This window comes from Macaca thibetana, chromosome 9 (assembly GCF_024542745.1).
Source record: "Macaca thibetana thibetana isolate TM-01 chromosome 9, ASM2454274v1, whole genome shotgun sequence".
Classification (NCBI taxonomy): Eukaryota; Metazoa; Chordata; class Mammalia; order Primates; family Cercopithecidae; genus Macaca; species Macaca thibetana.
Window position 1 is genome coordinate 99,933,941 of NC_065586.1, and position 24,044 is coordinate 99,957,984.

General features: G+C 49.7%; 2 protein-coding genes across 4 annotated transcripts in view; one reads left to right on the top strand and one right to left on the bottom strand.

Moving 5' to 3' along the window:
* The window catches only part of SH3PXD2A (SH3 and PX domains 2A), a 250,807-nt gene that overhangs the window by 186,552 nt on the left and 40,211 nt on the right, over nucleotides 1–24,044 (bottom strand). For all 3 annotated transcript variants that reach the window (XM_050804906.1, XM_050804904.1, XM_050804905.1), the window contains exon 2: nucleotides 10,449–10,529. In XM_050804906.1, the coding sequence (XP_050660863.1) occupies nucleotides 10,449–10,529 (81 nt within the window). The remainder of the gene's footprint in view (nucleotides 1–10,448; nucleotides 10,530–24,044) is intronic.
* Nucleotides 1–24,044, top strand: part of GSTO1 (glutathione S-transferase omega 1) — a 584,823-nt gene that overhangs the window by 95,748 nt on the left and 465,031 nt on the right. The gene's annotated exons all lie outside the window — the stretch shown is intronic.

Consider the following 24,044-nt stretch of genomic DNA (forward strand, 5'->3'; position numbering starts at 1 on the left):
CATTCACAAGACATCACCCAGAAGTTTAGAGCCAATGAACAGTGCCAAGGTTTGACACCCAGAGGACATCATTCCAGCTTCTTACAATTTTCCCCAGTTTACAAAAGAGCTTCCCATGCTCTATGAAAATCCCACATTGATCCCATGGAGAGGCTGGGGGTGCAGCAAAGGGCAGAGATGACTTTTGATTTTCTAGTGCACAAATGAGGGTCTGATCTGACAGGGCCTTGGGTCCATCAGGAACAGGATTTGGCCGAACACCCTGTGAATACTCTGTGAACACCCTGGGCCTGGATCAAATGCACACAACCATCCAAAATGAGGCTCACAGAGTGAGTCCTCGTCTGTATAGGAAAGGCGTGATTTCCCGCGCACACCTACAGCACGGTGCGTATCTGACAACTCCCAGCGGCTTCAGTGTCACACAAGCTCCCCAGCTCTCTTGATGTCCACAGGCTCTGGCTGGGTGGCAAGTTCTCCCGAGGGCAGGCCCTGATGCAGTGGTTCTCAGGGCCCCAGTTCAGCCCTCTGGGTCTTATTTTCCTTTATGCACAGATATGCAGAGACCTCTCCTAGATGCTTTATCCCCGCTGCCACTACCTTCCTTCCGTACCTCTCTCCATCTGTTTGGAACCAGGTCCCGAGTTGCTCTGGACCTGAGAGGCCCCCACAAGCATAAGGGTCTTCCTAAACCCACAAGGTTGGGAAACTGCATGAGAAGTTGCAAACTCCATCTGCTTAAACGGCAAAAAAGATCAACCCAAACTTTTCCTAACACCCTCCAGCCGGACCCCAGGTTACCCCAGGATTCAAACTCAATGGTAAGTGGCTTTCCCATCCTGAGCCTGCCCAGAGGTGCCAGTTCACCCTGGTCTTCCTCTCCCAATATTCCACAACCCCCTCACCTGCCAACACCATCTGCCAAAGGAGAACTCAGGAGAGGCAGGAGGAAGCTGGAGTTCATACTCAGGCCACAGGCACAAGTTGAAAGGGGCGCTGGAGCCCAGCCAGCTCCCAGGTGGAGCGGAGCCAGCCAGGGAATCCCCAAGAGCCGATGGAAGCTCCACAAGGCTCCCCTGGAACCCCTCTGTGTTCCTTCAGGAATCAAAGACGCCTCTTTCCAGGAGCCAGGGAAAGCTGTCAACTAATAATTACTTTTTAAAAAACAATGTTTTCCTAACAGCACTGTTGGAAGGTAAATAGGTTTGTAGTTAAACTTTGGAGGTGAAAAGCATTTATCCAGAGAGCCGTTAACACTGCCTTCTGCCTCTCTTGCCTGGAGGCAGACCGAGCTATTTGGTGAAAGTGATGTCTATATTAACGGGGCACAGGAAGAAACCTCTGTCTCTAGATGGAGTGGGGCTCTCTGGCTTTTTGAAGTTTTAAGCTTCTGAGGGCCTAATTGGTGACATTTCAGCTTCCCTGTCTACAGTCTCTGTGCCAGTCCTATCCTAAGGGCTTTCTTTATATGGACTGTGTCATTTTATTTTTCCTGTTACCCAGTGAGGCAGTTATTACTATACACCCCATTACACAGATGAGAAATCAAGCAGAGAGAAGTTAAATCACTCATCAAAGCTTAGACAGTAAGTGCTGGGGCTGGTCTTGAAACCCAAGCGCCCTGGCCCCGGGGCGCATGCTCTCAGCCCTGGTGCCCCAGCACCACACAACTCTGAGTACAGTTTCATCATGACACAAGAACCCCCGCCCAAGTGCTTCCTGCCTCAATATGTAGCTTGCAGATTTTGAGTAATATCGGAATACAAGATTCCAGTTAGACAAGATAATTTGGACAGGTCCCTGGGGTTGGTTGTAATGGGATCTAACCAGTTTACATTCCACAGGAATTATCTAGAATGATGGTCCAGGAAATATGAGGTAATGTGATTTTTATAATGAGTTTCATGTTCTCTTTGTTAGATATGTTCTTATGTTTATTTTTTTCACCTGTGCTTTCTGTCCTATTATACCATAATGAACAGGAAAGACATATTTTATTTTTTACTTCCCACCTACCCAAACTCCCCCCATAGGCGTCTCTTTAACTATTCAATATTAATGTTGCAAATAATATATGAATACATTCTCCTTTTCTTAAAAAGTAAAACATTAAGATAAGGTTCCTCCTTGATCAAGCCCTTCCTCCCACTGATATCTCTAACCACCCATCTAGAGATGACTCTGACACCAATCTGGAGTACAGCCTTCTAGATTAAAAAAATTTACATTCATATGCTATATATGTACCTGCAAAATATATATCTTGTTGTTGGGTTTTTTTTGTATAATTATTATCATACTATAAATACTGTTTTGAAACTTGCATTGTTTGTTCAGAATGTTTCTTGGAGATCCACCCATGGATCAGTCTCGTTTGCTTTGACCCCATTTTTGCCCCTGCAAACAACATGAGGCTGTCCGTGCCTGCCTGGGACCAGTGACTGACCTCAGTCAAGGCTGATGTGAGCATTCACCATGACCCATGCTCACCTCATTCTGGAGCTGGCACTGCCACACTAGGTGTGCTGGAACTCTCTGCAATCCTTGGTACAAGATCATTCTTACAACTTAGCAGGTTACCTCCCCGGGCTGTGGCCTCATCGCTTTAGTCTAGGGTCAGTGATGTCGAACAAATTCCCTCAATGACTAAAAGGCAGAGTGCCTGCAGAAGAGACACTTCCTCCTCTTCTCTGCTTTTGGGTTGGTTCTTGGCACACACTGGGATCACCCCAGGCTGATCTCAGCAGAGGCCTGCTCTGGATATTAAACCAAATGAAAGCCTATATAAATTTAATGAATAGAAAAATTAACACAGTTTGTTACCTGCAAAGTGAGGCACTTGGAATAAGGACCCCTCTAACTCTAAAAATGCAATGATCCCATCAAGCTCCATAAGTGATATCAGTACACACTCACATCCATATACACATTCATTCCAAGGCTGGTTATTAGTGATTCAGGAATTATAATTTTTTCACCCATCATGAGGTGAGCTATTGGAGAGCTGGAAAGTGAGTGTGATCCTGGGGTGGGGTGCATGGGTGGAGAGTCTGGAGAGATGAACAAGGAAGAGAGAGAAAAGCTCGTCAAAATAGGTTAAGTCCTTCAGAGCCAATGAGCAAACCTGAAAACCCCTCTTAACTCTATCTTCCAAGTGGTGCGGGGGAAAATAAAGGGCCTCTCCCAGCTCTGATCAAATATTGACCCTGTGCACTCGCTGGCCAGAGTTCAGACTAAAGCACCAGCAGCATGGTGGAGTCGGTGTTTGCAGAGCAATTACTGTAGCCCAGTGCCTTGTAGGTCAGGTTGTGAAACAACCGTCTATGGAGCCAGGGCTTCAGAGAGCCTTCCGGCCCCTCCTCAGGGGGACCGGGAAGGAGCTGTGCAAGGAAATAGACAAAGGCTGGAAACGTGGTCCAGCCACCGGTGAGAAAGCAACTGAAAAGGGCATCTGCCACCCCTTCTCCCACCTCAACTGCACCTCCAAGCAACCCAGGCCCTTCATCACCAAATGGGCCTCGACATCAGGCCCTGTCCTGGTCAGCTTCCCCTGGGACAGGTCCTTTTCCTGGTCAGATAGGGCTGAGTGGTGAGTTATTTTTAGAAGAAATCAATTTCCACTTGGAGACTAAGAGCCTCACCTCTTCCCTGTTCTTCACTTGACATCTGAAAGGCTCTTAGAAACCCTCTCGGGAAACTGACCTGGTTTCCAGAAGAAGTGTTTGGAATAGCTGCTGAGCTGAAATGCTCTAAGGATGGGCAAACTGTGCAGGAGAATAATCTCCCTCTTCTTGCCAGGGCCCTAGAAGATTTCAGGGGACAACTCGGGGAGGGGCTGGGAGGTGACAGATCACTATAAGGTGGCCAGAAAGCTGGCTCAAGCCTGTTGTGTGTTCAAAGTTTTCTAAACTACCAGTCTAATAGAATTTTCTGTGATAATAGAAATGTTCTATATCTGCCCAACACACAACCACTAGCCACGGCCGCCACTGAGTACTTGTGATCCAGCAAGTGCAGCCAAGGAACTAAACATTTACTTTTATTTCATTTAAGTTTAACTTTAATATAAGTAGCCACATGTGGCTAGTGGCTACCTCATTGGACAGTACAGCTTTAAAGTCTCCGTACCTGGGGGTTCTGAGTGGGCAGCCTGTGTGTGTGTGTCTGGGTCTGAAGGCTCATGGCAGGAGATATGGGGAGAGAAGAAGGTCTGGGGAAGAACAGAGGGTGTTATCCTGGTGCTCATGGGTGGATTTCAGGCAGGGTATGAATAACCAAAAAGATTATTAGAATTATAGATGCACATTCATGCACTTGTCTGGGGAGAGAGTCTTTGGCTTTCATTAGAAGCACAAAAGAGTCTCTGATCTCAAAAGTAAAATATGATAAAATAACTCACTGATGTTTCAGATAAAACTCACTGCTTCAGGAAGCCTGCCCTGATCCCAGAGTGTAAGGTTTCCCTATAATATGTCTATGGCACCTTCCTTTGTTACATCTGGAATGGCGTAAAACAATATTGTTTGTCTTTGTTTTTTAACTAAAATCTGTCTTTCCTCACTAAGCTGTGAGACCCATAAAGGCAGGAACCAGATCTGCTTTGGATCATCAATGTGTCCCAGAGCTGGCACACTGCCTGGATTTACAAGGCAGACACTTAATATTGGAAAGATGGGAGGAAGGAAAGGAGGGAGGGAGAGGGAGGGAGGAAGGGAGAGGGAGGGAGGGAGGGAGGGAGAGGGAGGGAGGGAGGGAGGGAGGGAGGGAGGGAGGAAGGAAGGAAGGAAGGAAGGAAGGAAGGAAGGAAGGAAGGAAGGAACGAACTAGAGACATATTTTACCCTGATAAGGATTCTCAAAAAATAACCAAATCCCCCCCAAACTAGAGTGTGGGTGTTTGGCTATGTCACCCTAGGCTGCTGTCACTAATTAAGACCATATGGGGGCTGGGTGTGGTGGCCCATGCCTGTAATCCCAACACTTTGGAAGACCGAGGCAGGAGGATCACTTGAGCCCAGGAGTTTGAGACCAGCCTGGGCAACATAGCGGGACTCCGTCTTTACAAAAAAAAAAAAAAAAAATTAGCTAGGCCTGGTGGCATGCACCTGTGATCCCAGCTACTTGGGAGGCTCAGGCTAGAAGATCTCTTGAACCTGGGAGGTCGAGGCTTCAGTGAGCCATGATCACACCACTGCACTCCAGCCTGAGTAACACAGCGAGACCCTGTCTCTAAAAACTAAATAAATAAATGTTTAAAAAAAAAAGAGAGAGAGAGAGACCATATGTGCCTGGCCATGGGCATGTTCTTTGTTCCCTCTCCCAAGAATGCTCTTTCCACCTGGGTGCGGTGGCTCAAGCCTGTAATTCCAGCACTTTGGGAGGCGGACTCACGAGGTCAGGAGATCGAGACCATCCTGGCGAACACGGTGAAACCCCATCTCTACTAAAAATACAAAAAAATTAGCCAGGTGTGGTGGCGGGTGCCTGTAGTCCTAGCTACTCGGGAGACTGAGGCAGGAGAATGGCGGGAACCCGGGGGGCGGAGCTTGCAGTGAGCAGAGATCGCGCCACTGCACTCCAGCCTGGTCGATAGAGTGAGACTCCGTCTCAAAAAAGGAAAAAAGAAAGCTCTTTCCTTCCTATTCATCTCATAGCACGTTGCTTATACCTCAATCTAGTATTTTTTTCATCTGCAGTGGACTTCACTGCTTCCAAGTTTGCCTTCCCCACGAGATGTAGACTCCTGCAAGGAAGAGATCTCGTCCTTCTCAAAAGTGTGTTCCTCGGCCTGCGCCACTTCTGCTCTGTACAAAAGCTGCTGCCTTGGGGGCCTTAGCACAGGCCCATCCACTCTTACCTGAAGCCTGGACTATCTTTCTACTTCCACCCTCGCCTCTCACACTCAGCCAGGCTGGGACTCCCAGATTCAGCAAGTGAAAATACAGGATGCACAATTAAATTTGAATTCCAGATAAACAACAAATAACTTTTTTTAGTGTAAGTATATGCCATGCAATGTTTGGAACATTTTTTTTTTTTTTTTTGAGCTAGGGTCTTACTCTGTTGCCCAGGCTGAAGTGCAGTGGCGCAATCACAGCTCACTGCAGCCTGGACCTCCCCGGCCTCAAGCAATTATCCCAGCTCAGCCTCCTGAGTAGCTGGAACAACAGGCGCATGCCACCACACTCGGCTAATTTTTTTTATTTTTTGTAGAGATGGGATCTTGCCACATTACCCAGGCTGGTCTTGAACTACTGAACTCAAGCAGTCCTCCCGCCTTGGCCTCTCAAAGTGCTGGGATTATAGGCATGAGCCACCATGCCCAGTGTCCACCCTTATTCTGAAAAAAGCATTTGCTGTTTATCTGAAATGTAAATTTAATTGGACATCTCATATTTATCTGGCAGCCCTAATCCAAGGCCTCACAGGTAGCAGATAAGCTGTGAGTGAAGAAGGTGGGTGGTGGGATGGGAAGGGGATGCTGAGATAAATGGCTCTGCTCTGCACGGTCCTAAGGCTTCAGAAAGCACGGAATGAGCAGTTACCAGGTGATCGGGGGCGGGGGGGTTCTCTCCGTCTCTCCCAACCCTCAGACTTTCCCCATTCCCTGTGAATAGCTCCTCAATGCACCACCAGAGTTCTAAGTACCCGTCCTTAATGCCATGAGTCACCCCAAAGGGACAATGAACCTTCTCCAAGGACAAGCCTCAGGCTCTTGGCTCCCTCCTGCTTGATGTTCTCAGGGCTGCTGTGTGCTTGAGACTGTTCATTTCCAAGGATCTACTGAGAGCTTCACATGCAGGGCAGTTAGGTCCAAGCAGAAGCTTTGAAGATAATAACCAGAGAAATGTTCTGCTTCAGATCTTAGAATCTGGGAGGGGGTGGGGAGTGTGGGGGTGAGGGAGTGGGGAAGGGCTGTGCTGATGTGGAAGCTGCTGTGGAGAGAAATGGAAAAACCGAAGAGTGTGGGGTTTCTGTTCAGATGACAGAGCACCCTTCAAGTACTTCCTGGCCTTATGGCTGCAGAGCATGAAGGGCAGGGTGCAGGTGTCCATCTCCCTGTGTGCCCTCAGAGGGAGAAACAGAGGGTCCGTGTGCTGTTCCGAATGAAATTGGATCTGCACATACCCTGGGGCCCTCAATTCACGACCAGAGAGGGTCAGGGACCGCTTGGGATCGCTTGCACGTGGTTCCCAGGCTGTGTGACAGAGGTAAGAACCCAAGGCCGCCTGGTGGGTACCTGGCCTTTGGGAACAAAGGAAAACATCTGAAGAGGGAGAGATAAGGGAGGGGAAGTACAGGGAGACCCATGCTGGGGTGCAGGGAACTAGCTTGTACAGGGGGGAACCAAGGGTCTCTCAAAGGGGTCAAAGGGGTGTCCAGGCCTCCTGCTGTTACCTGAATAGATCCCCAAATGCTGCCCAAATAGTACTGGGTGTGAATGTATGATTCACGATCTAAACTGGTTTAGCTCAGTAGTTCTTTTTTTTTTTGAGACAGGGTCTCACTCTGCCACCCATGCTGGAGTGCAGTGGTGCAATCATAGCTCACTGCAGCCATGACCTGCCAGGCTCAAGTGATCCTCCCACCTCAGCCTCCTGAATAGCTGGAACTACAGGCACTCCATCACACCTGGCTAGTTCTTCACTGGGGGTTCACAGGGGGTCTGTGAACACTTGCCACTGTAAGTAAAATTGTATGTATCCGCTCTTTTCCTGGGGAGAGGGCTTCCATCAGATTCACAGAACGGTCTGTGGCCCCCAGGAGGCTTAGAACCATGAGTTGGTGAAACCCAGGGAGCGGCTCCCTGGAGATGGGCCTGGTGAGCCTGGGACTTTCAGGGTCAGCCAAAAAGGAAAGGAGCAAAACATGTCTGAGAGCTGCCCCTGGGCCGCACCCCAGCTCCCTGCGGCTCCCACCCTGCCCCCGGGGACAGCTTCGGAGAGGAGCCTGAGGCCTACCTGGCTCTGAATACACTGGCAGGGACTGGGCACAGGGAGCTCACCACAGAGTGACGCCAAGTGAGGGAAGCCACAAAGCAACATCAGGAAGTGGGTCTCCAGCCCCTAGACCCCCCTAGCCATGCAGCCCAACATCCCTGCGACCTGGCAACACCAGGCAACTCACCAGGCAACTCAGTGCTGGGAGAAAAGTGGATTCACTCATTCATTCCTCTTAACAACCCTACTGGGCAGGCACTATTTGAACCTTCACAGTACAGATGAGAAAAGCAAGCCTAGAGAAGTGAAGGAGTCTGTCCGGAGGTACGTGGTGACAGCCAGTAACCAGTCCCAGGCAATGTGTCCCCGGTGCCTAAACTCTAAGCTGCTCTCTTACACAACCCCTCAGAGACATGAGTTCTGAGGTGCACCAGTGACCAGAGATGGAGTTAGCAACTCCCTTTGTTCTACCTCTATAGGATCCGCCATACCAAAATCAGCGACCTGATAAATAAACAAGGCTTTTCAAAATGAACGCCACTAAAACTCATCACAGCAGGTAAAATGCATTTGTAAAGATGCTATGCTTGACTCCTAAGTTAATTTTCAAAGAACTATTCCAACCCCTTCCCAAACTGCATCTACAGCTCAGCAATGACCCACATGGACAAGCCTGGCCAAGCGCGTGGCCATTGCTAAGCTAGAGCCAGCACACTGCACTAGCTGCTCCCTGCTTGCGCGTCCCCTTTCCACATTCAGGGAATGAGCCCTCCAGGCAAGGGAGGTGGTGGTGGGGGAACAGCATTCCTTTCTCCTGAGATTCTGCAGTGCAGGAGGGGGTGGGGGATCATAACGGAAGAGGGGGAAGAAAAGTTCTGATTTGGAAGTTTCCACCGGCTTTCAGGCCCCCTCCAGCTCATCAATGAGTCCTTTCAGGGTTCACTCTCCCCAACTGAGTTATCACTTCCTGTCCAGCACACTGTACCCATTGATGGGGTATCAGCAAACCCCACCAGATTACACCAAACCTAAGGAGACTGGACATGAACTGAGGAGGGAAGAGGAAGAAGGCTGGAGAGTAAGAAGTAGCTTTCAATCCCATATTCAATGGGATATTCAATCCCATATTGTTGGATTAAGAGAGAATTTGTAATACAGGAAGCTAGCTCACCCTTGGCTTGTCTCATAGGTAGGGCAATGAGGACAACGAGATAGAATCAGGTATTGGGGGCAAGCACACGGTGCCAAAGATGACCTCTCCAAGATGACTGACAACCAAAGGCCTGCCAAGAAAGGAGTGGACCCTGGCTGTGAGGGTAGAAGTGGGTGTCTCTTTGTGTTTTTATTAGCCTCAACCAGTCTCACAGCCCCAAGAGGAATCTAGAACATCTTGGCTCTACCTGAAAGGGCTGCTGCTCAACTCACGACTGATTCTCCCTTCTCTAGTATTTGCCTGTGATCCACAGAGGTGGGCTCCCTAGTGGCCATGTCTGTGCTAAAAGACCCTCAACTCCCGGCCATACTGATTGGTCCAGAGAGGGCACCTGACCCAAGCCAGACCAATCAGAATCGTCCCTGGGATTTTTCAACTTGGAACTGGGAAAGAGTCAATCTCCCCTCTGTTGGGAGCCAAAAGATATAAAATTCTAGAGCTGTTGACAGTCATGTTCCTTGGGGTGTGAGGTAACAGAAGTTGAGGGCAGTGCCAGAGGAAAGCAGAGACAAGACAGAGGGAGAGCAGATCCTGGTTTCAGGTATTCCTAAAGGCCTCTGCCTCACTGCTCTTCTCACCATGTGGTCGGCTGCACAAGCTTCCCTGGTCCCTCCTTCCAATCACGTCTCCTTTGTGCCTAAGCCAGTGCAAGTGTAAAACTATCACTTGCAACCCAAAGAGGCCTGACTAAATTAGTTGGCACCAAGGGGGTGTCTGCAGGGGTAGCTGTGGGATCCATACTACCATCCCCCTTGTGAACATGCCTATGTGTCTTAGAGACACACACCTACCACGTACACGTACAAACTGGGTGGCAAGTGCCTCATTCAGTTAAACAGACACCGTGGTATGTATGCATAGTTTGTGCCTGTAGTTGAAAAAAATGCTTATTTTCTGTTTCGGTCTTCCCTGTATGTTTGCTTTTCTTAGGCTGCAATGATGTGGTGGCTTCTGTCTCACCCTGGATGTTTACAGACACACGTCTGGTCAGGCACACAGCACCTCCCACCATCCTCCTGCCTCTCCACCACAGTTTCCTACCCTGCAGGCAAGAGAGGGTGACAAAGCATGACTGTTAAGATCATTGGAGGAGGCCAACAAAGCTCCGAGTGTCTGCCTGCAGTATGCAAGATTGAGACAAGCCCAGCTCCACCTTCGAGCTTCCCTCCTCTGTCCCTCTGCTCCCACCTGGACTCTGACCCTGACAGCTTGGCTGGGGGCTCCCTGGATAAGCGAGGGTATGAGAGAGGCCAGCCCACCAGACTCGGGCCACTGTCTGAGCTCTGACCAACTTACCTGCAGGTCAAAGAACTTGCTGTACCTCCGGTAGATGGTCTGGGAGGTAGAGTCAGACCAGGTCACATTGATGATGTATACCTGTGGGAAAAAGGTAGGAGCAGGTGAGCAAGGCTGGATTTCAAGCTGTCTGTGCCAGGTATCATGTAACATGACTGCAGGTGTTCCAATGGCCAGGACCACTCTTTTTCTCATCTCATCTGTCCCTAGGGGATAGCACAGCATCAGCTACCATGTAGATGTCTAAACACACACACACACACACACACACACACACACACACACACACACACACACAGACACCCCCAGAGGGATATTTCATCAAATGCCAACAATGATTATCTTAGGAAAGTAGGATCAGAATAAGTGGTTTTAATTTCCTTCTTTTTTATTTGTATATATTTCATACAATAAACATAAAATTGAGGTCATTACATTTTTGTTTGTTTTTGAGACAGAGTCTCATTCTGTCGCCCAGGCTACAGTGCAATGGCATGATCTTGGTTTACGACAACCTCCGCCTCCCCGGTTCAAGCGATTCTCCTGGCTGAGCCTCCCGAGTAGCTAGGATTACAGGCGCCTGCCACCATGCCTGGCTAATTTTTGTATTTTTAGTAGAGACAGAGTTTTGCCATGTTGGCCAGGCTGGTCTTGAACTCCTGACCTCAGATGATCCACCTGCCTTGTCCTCCCAAAGTGCTGGGATTACAGGCATGAGCCACCACGCCTGGCCTTTTTAGATAGCTAATTTCCACTGGTTCACAACTTTAGAGTGAATGAGATTCTACAAGAGGCCTTCCGAAATTGCAGGTGGACCCCGCTCTCTGAAATTCTGCAGACATGGGTTTTGAGAGCTCGGACGTTTATACTTTTAACAAACCCCAGCTTATTTTGCTGCAGTGGATCCTCAGAACTCACTCTGAAAAGCCCTTCAGGAGACCAGAAGCGCTCAGAGATGTGTGATTCATCTCAGCATCCCTGTCTTTGCTCAGTGCCTGGCACAGAGCAGGTGCTCAGAAAACACTTTGCTATGTTGAACAAACACACTGGTCTTCTGGATGAGAAACGGATTTGAAGAAGAGGCGTTAGCATGTGGGAGACTGGAAACCTTTTCTCTTTGGAGCCTCATAATGAAGGCATTTCGGGGCCAGGCTGTCACCCCAGTTCCCAAGTCTCCATCAGGCTCTGCAAGAGCTCATGCCACTCTGGAAGGCTGAACTCACTCAGCAATCCCTGGGGAAGGAGAGAAAGCCCCTGGTCCACACAGTCTGGCCTGCTCTTCCCACTATTCCTGTCCCACCTGGGAGAGGCCTGAGTCACAGGAATGGGTGCCCTCCCACAGCCTCAGGGCTATTCTGTTGACCTTCTCCCTGGAAGGGACACCTGCAGGGGTGTCTCCAGGAGGACAGGTAAGGGAGGGCACCGATAAGACACAGGTGAGACCTCTGCCTCCCTTCTTCCCTCAGGAGAGAGGCAGTGGCTGTAGGTCCCGAATGGTGGTTCCCAGGCCAGGGCGCCCCTTTAGGATCACCTGGGGCCAGGGGCGGGCTTCATAAAAATTCAGATTCCAGGGACTCTGTCTAGTCACTCTGTCCTGTAGGCCTGTGGGGGTGGGGCTGGGGGGACTCTACCAGTAAGAACAAAATAGCCAGTGAGGCCAGGGATCTGGGCCATGATGAGAAGGAGGAACGTTAGCAAAGAGAAGTGACATTTAGACACCTTGCCATCAGACTGGCCCAACTCTCCGATTCCCGGAACGGGGTTTGCAACAGGCGTGGTGAGGCTTTGTGCTTGGCTGCTCAGGTAATACACAAGAAAATGAGCTGAATCCAGTCTCTTCTCCCTTCCTATCTCTATGACACAGAGGCAGCCTCATGCCATGGCGAGGTTTTCTGAAACACAACCAAGGAGAGGGCCATAAAACCAAAGCAAACAGGCCTGAGTGCTGCCACCCAGAGATGGGGCATTTATGACATGTGACCCTGATACAGAACATAAGGTAAAAGGCCACCCCTATCTTCATCAGCTCAAAATAGACTATTGGCTATTATCATAATAAATGGGTGTATGCTTTGCTTTATATCATATGTAAATAGGTATCACATGATACATTGTAAAACCATTTTGATAACTTAATGTTACCTAATGTTTAGGCAACTAAATGTTACTGGATACCAGTACAGCATAAAGCATTTATATGCATTAGCTCATTTAATCTTCAGCCCAATGAGTTAGCTACCACTGTTATTCCCATATTGTACAAGAAGAAGGTGAGGCTCAGAGAAGCTAAGTAACTTGCCTGAAGTTACACAGCTAATAAATTACAGGGCAAAAATTTGAACCCAGGTCTAGCTGAGTTCTAATACCTATGCTCTTAACTGCACTGGACTACCTCCCTGTATGTAAATTTATCTAAACTGAACTACTTTGATCAGGACTGAATGACATGGTCAACCAAAAAGTATCTGAAACAAGTCTCAATCAATTTAGCAAGTATATTTTGCCAAAGTGAAGGACACACCTGCGATACAGCTTCAGGAGGTCCTGATGACACGTGCCCGAGGTGGCTGGGGTACAGCCTGCTTTATGCATTTTAGGGAAATACATCAATCAATACATATAAGATTTACATTGGTTCCATCTGGAAGGGCAAGACAACTCTAAGTAAGGGACGAGGGGCTTCCAGGTTATAGGTGGATTTAAATATACTCTGATTGGCAATTGGTTGAAAGAGTTACTACCACTAGAAAGGAGTGTCTGGGTTAAGATAAGCGTTCATGGAGATCAAGGTTTTATCATGCACACGAAGCTTCCAGGCCGCAGGCTTCAGAGAGTACAGATTGTAAATGCTTCTTATCAGACCTAAGGTCTGCATTGATATTGATGCTGGGGTAGTGTAATGAAGCATGTCTGATCCCCACTTCCCGTCATGGCCTGAACCCGTCTTTTAGGTTCAATGTTAGGGTGCCTGGGCTGAGGAGGGAGTGCATTCAAATGGTTGCAGGGGGCCTTCAAATTTTATTTTTGGTTGATACCATCTTTTTTTTTTTTTTTTTTTGAGACAGAGTCTATCTCTGTCACCCCGGCTGGAGTGCAGTGGCGCGATCTCGGCTCATTGTGACCTCCACCTCCTGGGTTCACGCCATTCTCCTGCCTCAGCCTCCCGAGTAGCTGGGACTACCAGGGCCCACCACCACGCCCAGGTAATTTTTTGAATTTTTTAGTAGAGACGGGGTTTCACTGTGTTAGCCAGGATGGTCTCGATCTCCTGACCTTGTGATCTGCCCACCTTGGCCTCCCAAAGTGCTGGGATTACAGGCCTTTGAGCCACCACATCCGGCCGGTTGACACCATCTTTTTAAATAAAGGTGTGGGTGGTCTGAGAAGCCTGCGGTGCCCTTGCTGAGGGAGTGCGCCTAGAGGAACATGCAGGAACAAAGGCAACTCTGAGACCTGAGACCAAGAAGACCCAGAACTGGGGGCCCAGACAGAAGCAAATGGTTAGGAATGCTACAAAACCGACTGACACCGAGGACCCCCTCAAACTCAATGCTGTGGGATTTTCCTGGGGTTTATAACCTACCGGGGTCTGCCTGCTGACTCCCAGCTCCATCTCCCCTCCTACCTTCATCTCTGCTTCCCACAGGTCCTGGGGCAGGAGCAGAGGCTGAGCCCTCACCAGGTGCTCTCTCTCTGACCTCCACCCCAGAAGCTAAATGTGAGGAGGGCCCAAGTGGCCAATTCGCCCCTGGAGAGAGGGCTGCACTCGCCTGCAGGGCATTAGACATCAGCCTTTCTCTGGAACCAACCAAGCGGAGCCCAGGGGAAGGGCTTAACTGAGGCTTAACACACGTCCTCCATCCCACTAGCAATTAGGCTTCTCTTCACCTCCCAGAAAGAATCAATCACAGGCTTACAGCCCCTGGCAGCTGGGAGGATCCAGGGAGGCCTCTCCTTGAGCAGAGGAGAAACCTAGGTGGTGATTTGCCAAGGAAGGGGCATGGCCAGGTAGGAACCAGCAGACTCTGGAGTTAGCCACACATGGGGGCAGCACCCTCCCAGCACCCTCCTTACTGGCTGCAAGACCCCAGCCCAGCTGCTCAGGCCTTCAGACTCCTCCTTTATACAAAGGACACAACCTTCAGGGCTGCCAGGACTGATGCAAACACGGTTATCACTGGAGTGTGCTCACTCCCATTGGTGGCAGAGCCGGGACAGGAACCCAGATGTCCCACTTCCCAGCCTGGCCTAGGACTACTCTGCACGTGACTAGAGCATCCCCCCTCGGAAAAGTCCTTTGCCCTCTACTCTTCAGAAATGGTGAAATTTGGCAGGGCTGGTGGCTCGTGCCTGTAATCCCAGCACTTTGGGAGGCAGAGGCAGGAGGATCACTTGAGCCCAGGAGTTTGAGACTGGCCTGGACAACATAGTGAGGCTCTGCCTCTATTTTAAAAAATAAAAGGGCAGGACGCAGTGGCTCCTGCCTGTAATCCCAGCACTTCGGGAAACCAAGGCAGGAGGATCGCTTGAGCCCGGGAGTTCGAGATTGGCTTGGACAACATAGTGAGGCTCTGTCTCTATTTTAAAAATAAAAGTTGAAAATTCACATGAAGTCATCTCTGTTTAACGCTTGGTCTAAAATCATACTAAAGGTACACCCCGCTGGAGAGCCAGCCAGAGGGAGGGAAGAGCTGACAGAGAGCTGTCCCTGTGGCCTTGTCAGCCACGGCCGCCTGGCTAGGATATAGCCATGCTTCCCCCCAAAAAGCAGTTCTTCCCTTGTTTGGCAAAGGATTGTTCCTGCTAGCATCTTGCACCCCACTTTCTATGCCCTGAGCAGCCATGAATGTGACTCAGTGTGAAGGGTGGGGAAGCGAGCCCCCATTCCCAGGTTCTCCCAAACTTCGGGGATTTGCCAGAGGCCCTCCAGCCTACCCCACTGGACAGGCTAAATCTTGGGTTGAGGAAATGGCAAGAGACCTCCCTGGAGATAAGCCCAGAGATACGAGGACAATCTCCAGACCCCTCTCTCTCATCTGCTTTCTTCCAAACCTTGGACATCCTAGATTATCACTCTAGACAGGTGATGTACACAAAAAATTCCACCCCAGCCCATGCCTAGCTCCCTACCTCAACACCAGGGCTTCTTAAGTCTCCCTGAACTGGCCTTGCCAGCACTGGAAACTTCAGAGAAAAACTGCAGAGAAAGAACAGGTGACAGGGAAGGGGGACAGGGCAGAGGTCATCCAAGAAAGCCAGTTCTGTTTACAAGCCTGCATCTGGGGCCCAGATAGACTCTCCTCCGGCCTCAGGAGCAGTCAGGATAACATTACCCGGCAGCTGGGTCTCAAGAAAAGTTTGGCAATTAAACATCCTGCTTCCAAATGCTTTACTTGGGGTTACGTTTCACGGGTGGAGTTTCTCTTCCTTCTGGATTTTAAAAACCCATGGATTCTATTTCCCCCGTCTCCAGCCATTTCAGGCAGATGGTAGGCGTCTATGAAGGCTCGCAAGAGACTAGCAACTGCTTCCAGCTTCCCCTGGGTCAGCCCAGACTGAAGGGACCCAGGGGCTCAGGCCCTCCCAACTGCTCACCCTTGATGGAGGAGTGGAATCATCACCACAGACACCGCGTGGAAACTCTCGCTACACACCCAGCATGACGCTCTGGCCCAACCAGTCCCACCCATCCGGAGGTCATCTTGGGTTGCCTTCTGTCTGCTCAGCTCACGAGGCCCACCAATGTCTGAGACTTCCAAACTCGCCTTCCCAGTGGGTGCTTCTGTCCTCTATTAGCCTTGCTCCTTTCAACAAGAAAATGGCCTTGATGCAAACCAGACTTACCGCGCAGCTCCAGAGCACTGAGAATGCAGCCCAGCCCGGTTTCTGTGGGGGATGTCCACGATTTGATCTGGTCTGGGACCAATTAGCAACTGCAAATGTACAGCCCAACCATTCCTAGAAGGCCTAGGACCCGCCTTGTGTTTAATTAGAAAGTGCTGGTAAGTACCTGTTGCCCCCTTGGCTACAAAATGTACAATGAGAGGCAAGGAGTTAGGAGCTATGGAGGGAACTGCATGTCTCCGTGGTACTGTGGGCCTTACTTTCCCTGGACTCCTACCAGCTGCCCCTGGCCCCAGGCCCCAGGCCAAACAGAAACTCAATGGCAATCTTCCTTCACCTGCTTACATGACCATGGGGCTGGGATCAGCTGGCTGCACTAGGGCCACTGCATACAGTTGGGCAAGTTGTTCACTGCCCAGTGGTTGCCTGGTCAAGTGGACAAGTAGGTGTGAAATCTAACCTATACTTCACACCCTAAACTGTGCACCCTGGCTCAGGACTGCAGCCACACCGAGAAAAGCACACCTTATTCTGATGTACACACACCGTGTTCCCTGGGTGGGCTGTCAATGCTCCCTAGGGTCCTCGAGGGCATACGATCTCTTCAGAATCCCAGCTCTTTAACTTACCCAAATCTTTGGAGTCTGGGGATGCAGGAATAGCTAACGTTTGGGACTGACTGCTAAAGCATATGGTCCCAGAAATCAAAATGAAGACGATCGAGCAGCCAGAAAAAGGGAGTTCACGTGCGGGGACACGATCACTGCTCTGGCTACCTGGGGGAGTTCATCATTGTCAGGCTCTTACCCAAGAAGATGCTGCCAGCCTGTCTAAGGTACTAATAGGCTCTAATTTTCCATTCAAAGCGCCCCATGTACAAGGTTCTATCATGGGGGACTGGTAAGAAGGAGGCACATATACTCCAAATTAGTCTAGGCTGCTCCCCTAGATGCAGACCACCCAGCACAGCAGAGGACTCCAGGGCTGCTGCTCCCCATGAGAGTGCCTACACCAAATGCCAGCCCCGTGCCCCATCTCCTCCCTGCTGTGGCCCACTGCACCCCACTGGGAAGCAGTAAAGGCCCTGGTGTTAAAGAACCCCCCTTTTCTTTTGATACAGGGTCTGGCTCTGTCACCCAAGGTGGAGTGCAGTGGCGTGATCTCAGCTCACTGCAACCTCTGCCTCCTGGGTTCAAGCGATTCTGCTGCTTCAGCCTCCTGAGCAGCTGGGATTGCAGGTGCACACAATCATGCCAGGCTAATTTTTGTATTTTTAGTAGAGATAGGGTTTTACCATGTTGCCCAGGCTGGTTTGTAAATTCTGGTCTCCAGTGATCCGCCCACCTCAGCCTCCCAAAGTACTGGCATTACAGGTGTGAGGCACTGTGCCCGGCCTAAAGACCCCTCTTGACATGGCTGCACCCAGATAAAAATCTCCCCAGAGTTCCGACATCTGATCTGGGCCCCCACTAGCCTAGCGAGTCTGTGACCACCCCTTGTGGTGCTCATAGTATGCTTTCCACGATTAGTCAATTATTACATCTGCCTTCCTTTGCTAATTGTTGGCTCAGAACACCCAGCTTGACACAGGCTGTGTTGGTCTCTATTTAACACGGGTGAGTCGATCTTCCTCCCGGGTTTCCCTATCCGCAGAAACTATCTTCCTCTTCTCCTCCGAGGCTCACTAGGCCTGCCAGTCTGCTGGACACACTGAGATAATGACTGGCTGATCTAATGCCAAACGAATTCACTGACTCTGAAATGCCAAAGAGGTGGCTAGTGGCAACACTTGGAGACTGTCTCCATTCCCAGAAGCAAATCCCTGGTGGCCTAGGAGCAGAGTACAAACACATCTTTGCCAACCCAAAACCCTGTCAGCAAAATCACATTTAACAGCCTGTGGCCACTTGGCTAAGGTTTCTGAGCTCAGCCTGAGAATGATGAGGACCCTCAGGGTAGGGCCCTATTAAAATTCCAACCCCTCCTCTAGAGTGGGTGTTCATTCTTAGGGCGGGGAGAGAGGCAAAGCTGCAGATTCGGGGAACAACCACCACTTAGAAGCCTGGATGTGGTGGAGGGTGACCTCCATGGTGGTGTGCATTCACAGGTTGACTATAGGGCTAATGACCAGGCAGCAGGACTTTTCTAGTCCTGAGACCATCTGATACCAGGACTTTGTATTCAGAAGCAGTCACAGTAAATGCAGCAGAAGCGAACCCCAGAAGGGCTCTGGGAGTTGGAGGGCATATAATGTGCTAAGAGAAGGCTCCTCCCAGAACCACACATCCACCAGTCGCCTCCAAAACACAGAAGCTTCCACTGCAGACCTGGCCCAGATGGACCTTCTCTGGGGAAAGGGGGTTTTAAAAGAGACTCAGAGGAAGGGACATTGGCAAATGCCCTCTACAGTAGGGAGCATCATTCGAGAGTGTGTAGCAGGTACCCATCACACCCAGTGCCCGCCTTTGTTTGCAGGAATCATGGGTCTCTTTTATTCCTTCCTTCCATGGGTCTCCCTCCCTCCCTCCCTCCCTCCCTCCCTCCCTCCCTCCCTCCCTTCCTTCCTTCCTTCCAGAGAGAGTCTCGCTCTGTCGTCCAGGCTGGAGTGCACGGGTGCCATCTCAGCTCACTGCGACCTCTACCCCCCGGGTTCAAGCGATTCTCCAGCCTCGGCCTCCCAAGTAGCTGGGATTACAGGAGTGTGTCACCACACCAGGCTTTTTTTTTTTTCCTTTCTTTCTTTTTAGTATTTTTTTTTTTTTTTTTTTTTTTTTTTTTTTTTTTTTTTTGAGACGGAGTCTCGCTGTGTCGCCCAGGCTAGAGTGCAGTGGCCGGATCTCAGGTCACTGCAAGCTCTGCCTCCCGGGTTTTTACGCCATTCTCCTGCCTCAGCCTCCCGAGTAGCCGGGACTACAGGCGCCCGCCACCTCGCCCGGCTAGTTTTTGTATTTTTTAGTAGAGACGGGGTTTCACCGTGTTAGCCAGGATGGTCTCGAACTCCTGACCTCGTGATCCGCCCGTCTCGGCCTCCCAAAGTGCTGGGATTACAGGCTTGAGCCACCGCGCCCGGCTCTTTTTAGTATTTTAATAGAGACAGGTTTCACAACGTTGGCCAGGCTGGTCTCGAACTCCTGATCTCAGGTGATCCGCTCGCCTCAGCCTCCCAAAGTGCTGGGATTACAGGCATGAGCCACCTCATCCGGCCCCACTATTTATTTAAATGGGAGGGTAATGAATAGGTGAGACGGTCTGGAGGAAGCCTCCCTACTGGTGGAGCCTCTATTTATTACCCTGCAGAAGTGAGATCACAGTAGTTACCTTTTGGAGGCTATTGTGAGGATTCAGGGAGCTGACTCTGTGTCTCCTTGTTAGAACGGAAGCCTCCTGAAGGTGGATCGTGGCATCCTAGTGCCCAGCACCACACTTGACACCTAAGAGATGCTCACTTACTGTTTCCTTCATCAGTGAAAGAACAAAGCAACCAACAAATACCCAGTGAGTGCTGACCTCGTGCCTGGTTTCGAGACAAGCTAAAGAGAAGATGAGGCAAAGCATCCAACCTCCAGCCTGTAAGCCTGTAAGCCTTACACCCTCCAGGCTGTAAGCCTTACACCCTCCAGGCTGTAAGCCTCCCCTTACAGCCCAGCAGGGGCAGCGGAACTCACACTGACAAATCACGGATCGAACAGTGCAAGATGTGAGTAATGGAGTGCCAAGAAGTGAGCCTCAGAAGGGACCAGAGGCCGTCTTGGCTTCACAGAGGAGGAAGATGACTTGAAATTCAAATCTATCCACTTGATGAATTTGAATTTCAATCCACACATGTCCCTGCTATGTGGGCTTAGGCAAGTGTCTTAGACCCTCTGAGTGAGGGTTTCCTTTGCTGCGAAGTGTGGTTTCTAACGGGAGCGTCCCATTAAATGTGATGATACACATGGGGCACTCAGCACAGGGCCTGGCAATGTGCAAAGTGGCCCAATGAATGTGGGCTATTTAGACACCCAGGAAGGGAACTGACTTCTTCCCATTTGCCATGAGACTTGGATCATGACGTTATGACTAGAAATAGGAGAGGAGCAGGAAGTAGGGCACAGGGACATGGACACACACACACAGGGACACACACACACGGGGACACACACACACGTACACACACACACAGGGACACATACACATGGACATGGGCGCACACACACACACACACACACACACACACACGGCAGTGGTGGAACCACTACTAATACCAAGGCAGCCTGGGAGAGCAGAGGAGCAAAAAATAGCTCTGCTGCCCAGAGCTGGGAAAACAATGACAGTCCCCAGGAGCCTCCGCTGAAAGGATGAATGTGCTGTGGCTGGCCCCTCTGGGGCTGGACGCTTTTTCTTTTCTTCATGTTTCCTGGAGGGGAAATGAGTATATAAACTAGGAACTCCCAGGATTCACAATCTTACATGGGCCTTTCAAAAGTTAGGCAGCCACAGCTCTGTCCTTACAGCCCCTAGAACGAGAAGAAAAACAGCCCAAAGAGTCAGCTCTGCCAAACCTTACACACACAAAACAATGGGATTGATCGATCAGGAGTAACAGAAACACTAATGGCCATGCCAATATACTGAGTGCTGACTATGTTCCAGGCATTGCTAAGCACTTTGTTCGAATTATCTCACTTACTCTTTTACAATAGTCCTATGAGAAAAGTGTTGTTATCATCTCCAGTTCATAAGTGAAGAGACTAGGGCCCAGAGAGGTAACTGGTCTACTGGAGGTCATCATAGTTGTAGCAAGTAATGAAGCTCAGATTCAAATGAAGCCATTCACTCTGTTTTTTTTTTTTTTTTTTTTTTTTTTTTTTTTTTTTTTTTTTTTTTTTTGAGACGGAGTCTCGCTCTGTCACCCAGGCTGGAGTGCAGTGGCCGGATCTCAGCTCACTGCAAGCTCCGCCTCCCGGGTTCACGCCATTCTCCTGCCTCAGTCTCCCGAGTAGCTGGGACTACAGGCGCCTGCCACCTCGCCCGGCTAAGTTTTTGTATTTTTAGTAGAGACGGGGTTTCACTGTGTTAGCCAGGATGGTCTCGATCTCCTGACCTCGTGATCCGCCCGTCTCGGCCTCCCAAAGTGCTGGGATTACAGGCTTGAGCCACCGCGCCCGGCCTCACTCTATATTTTGAACACTTTGTCCTCTTTAATAATAACAGCAGACTGCCTGGAGCAAAACAGAGTCCCTGCCACAAGATTTGCCTCGGTGGTTTAATCAGCTCTGTCAATTGGTGACAGAGACAATGATCTATCTGTCAATACTGAGGCCGCCCATGAGGCAGGTGGCTAGGGATCCTTGCGTGGGGCTCAGCATTCTATTTTGTACAGCTTAAACTCAATCAGATCAGTGTCATGAAAAGTTACTATTCTCTCTGAGCCTCCACACCCCCTCCATAAAATAGTGTTAAGAATACCTGCCTCACAGTGAAGATTAATGAGAACACAAGAACAACCACAGTGCCCCTGGGACACTGTAGGTGCTTAATAAATGTGACTTCCCTTCCCCTGCAAAGTGACTAGCACAGTCTTTTGCACTCAATGAATTTTAGTCTCTTCCCCTAGAAGATTCTGGGGCACCAATAAGTGCTGGGCCTAGAAAGGAGCCCAATTTGTAATCACAGAGTTCTGGGCATGTCCCCACTGGGATGTTCTCCAGAGTACCTAAGAGCATGTGGTTGGACCTTTGTACCTTCCTCCTTCCAATTCTGCCACCACCCTCTGGTCCCAAGCCAGCTTGGCAGAGCAAACACATCTGACCACCTCGAGCCAGGAGGCACTCCAATGGAGAGGCCCAGCAGTGGGCAGCGGACATCTTGGGTAATGCCCAGGAGCCCAGAGAAGGCGACGGTGTGTCTAGGCTGGGGTGATAAGGCTCACCTTGCAATGGAAATCAAGGGGAAAAGCTCAATGCTCACGGACATTCAGGAGCTAGAGTTCTAGAAATTAAACCTAGAAATTAAATAAAGTCCTAGAAATTAAATGTGTCCTCTCCTGAGCCATCGAAAAAATTACACTCCTGGGCTTCCAAGGGGCTTGGAAACAACCCAGTGGGTCTAGGAAAGGGTCAGAAAAGGGGATTCTGATTCCACACACTCCCAAATCAATGACTGACCCAGGACTACTGACCCCGACACACACATCCTGAAAATGTGCCCCACTCCATCGTCACACCCTGGAGAGAATGGCAAAGGTTAACACACACAGCCTGGTTTCCTTTTCCCGGGAAACACAGCAGTCAGAGGCCGGCAGCCGCCTCCACACACAGCCTGCAGGAGAAATGACCCCTGGGCTTCCTCCCCACCATCTGACACACTCACACCTTCCTCTCTGCTGTGCTCAGCAAAGCTCAACTTCTGACACAAGGCAAATAGCTGTCATTAGGAATTTCGTTGCTTGAGAGAGACAAGAACAATCTTTTTGGAGAGCTTTTCGGCAATTTCTATCGCCAAACTTGCATTCCCTTTGACTCAGCAATTTGATCGCTAAGAATGTATTCACACAATTGTGTGTATGCATGTATGTGTGGGTATATATGTATGTGTGTATGTATACAAAGATAAGGAATACTGAATGTCTATTGATAAAAAAGGTCAAATAAATTATGGTTTATATACCTACTAAAGATAAGGTGGACTTTTCTTTTTTTTTTTTTTTTTTTTTTTGAGACGGAGTCTTGCTCTGTCGCCCAGGCTGGAGTGCAGTGGCCGGATCTCAGCTCACTGCAAGCTCCGCCTCCCGGGTTCGGGCCATTCTCCTGTCTCAGCCTCCTGAGTAGCTGGGACTACAGGCGCCCGCCACCTCGCCCAGCTAGTTTTTTTGTATTTTTTAGTAGAGACGGGGTTTCACTGTGTTAACCAGGATGGTCTCGATCTCCTGACCTAGTGATCCGCCCGTCTCGGCCTCCCAAAGTGCTGGGATTACAGGCTTGAGCCACCGCGCCCGGCCTGGACTTTTCTATATCATGGGAAAAGGTCCATAGTATATTGAGAAAAGAAGAAAAAGATTACAATGCTATGTATACCATATGATTAAATCTATCTGGGGGGTGAATTGTATGGGGGGAAGTTTGCATATGTGTGTGTCTATGCACACTAAAAAGAAAACAACAACAACAAACTGATAATCATGGTTATTTGCACAGAATGAGAGAGAGGAGAAATGGGAATAGTTTTGCTTTCTACTTTTTCTTTTTAGAGACAGGGTCTCGCTCTGTTGCCCAGGTTGGAGTGCAGCGGCACAATCATACCTCATAGGTCAATGCAGTCCTGACCTCCTGGGCTCAAGCAGTCTTCCCGCCTCAACCTCCCCAGTAGCTGGGACTATCGGCATGTGCCACCATGCTTGGATAATTTTTATATTTTTCTGTAGAGATGGGGTCTTGCTATGTTGCCCAGACTGGTCCGTCTCAAACTCTGGGCCTCAAGCAATCCTCCCACCTCAGCCTCCCAAAGTGCTGGGATTACAGGTGTGAGCCATGGTGCCCGGCCAACATTTCTATATTATTTCATTTCTTTTGAACATGTATAGCTTTCATAATTTCCATCTTAGAAAATAACTGAGTCCTCTTAGCCAGTCCTCTGGCTCATGCCAGCTCCTGGATGTTGTGCTGACATCCAGCATTTGCGCATTCTTGTGGGCTGTAGGGAATTTCAGGTTCAATGCTGAGCTCTTGAAGCCAAGGTCTACAATCCCGGCTGTACATTACAATCACCTGGGGG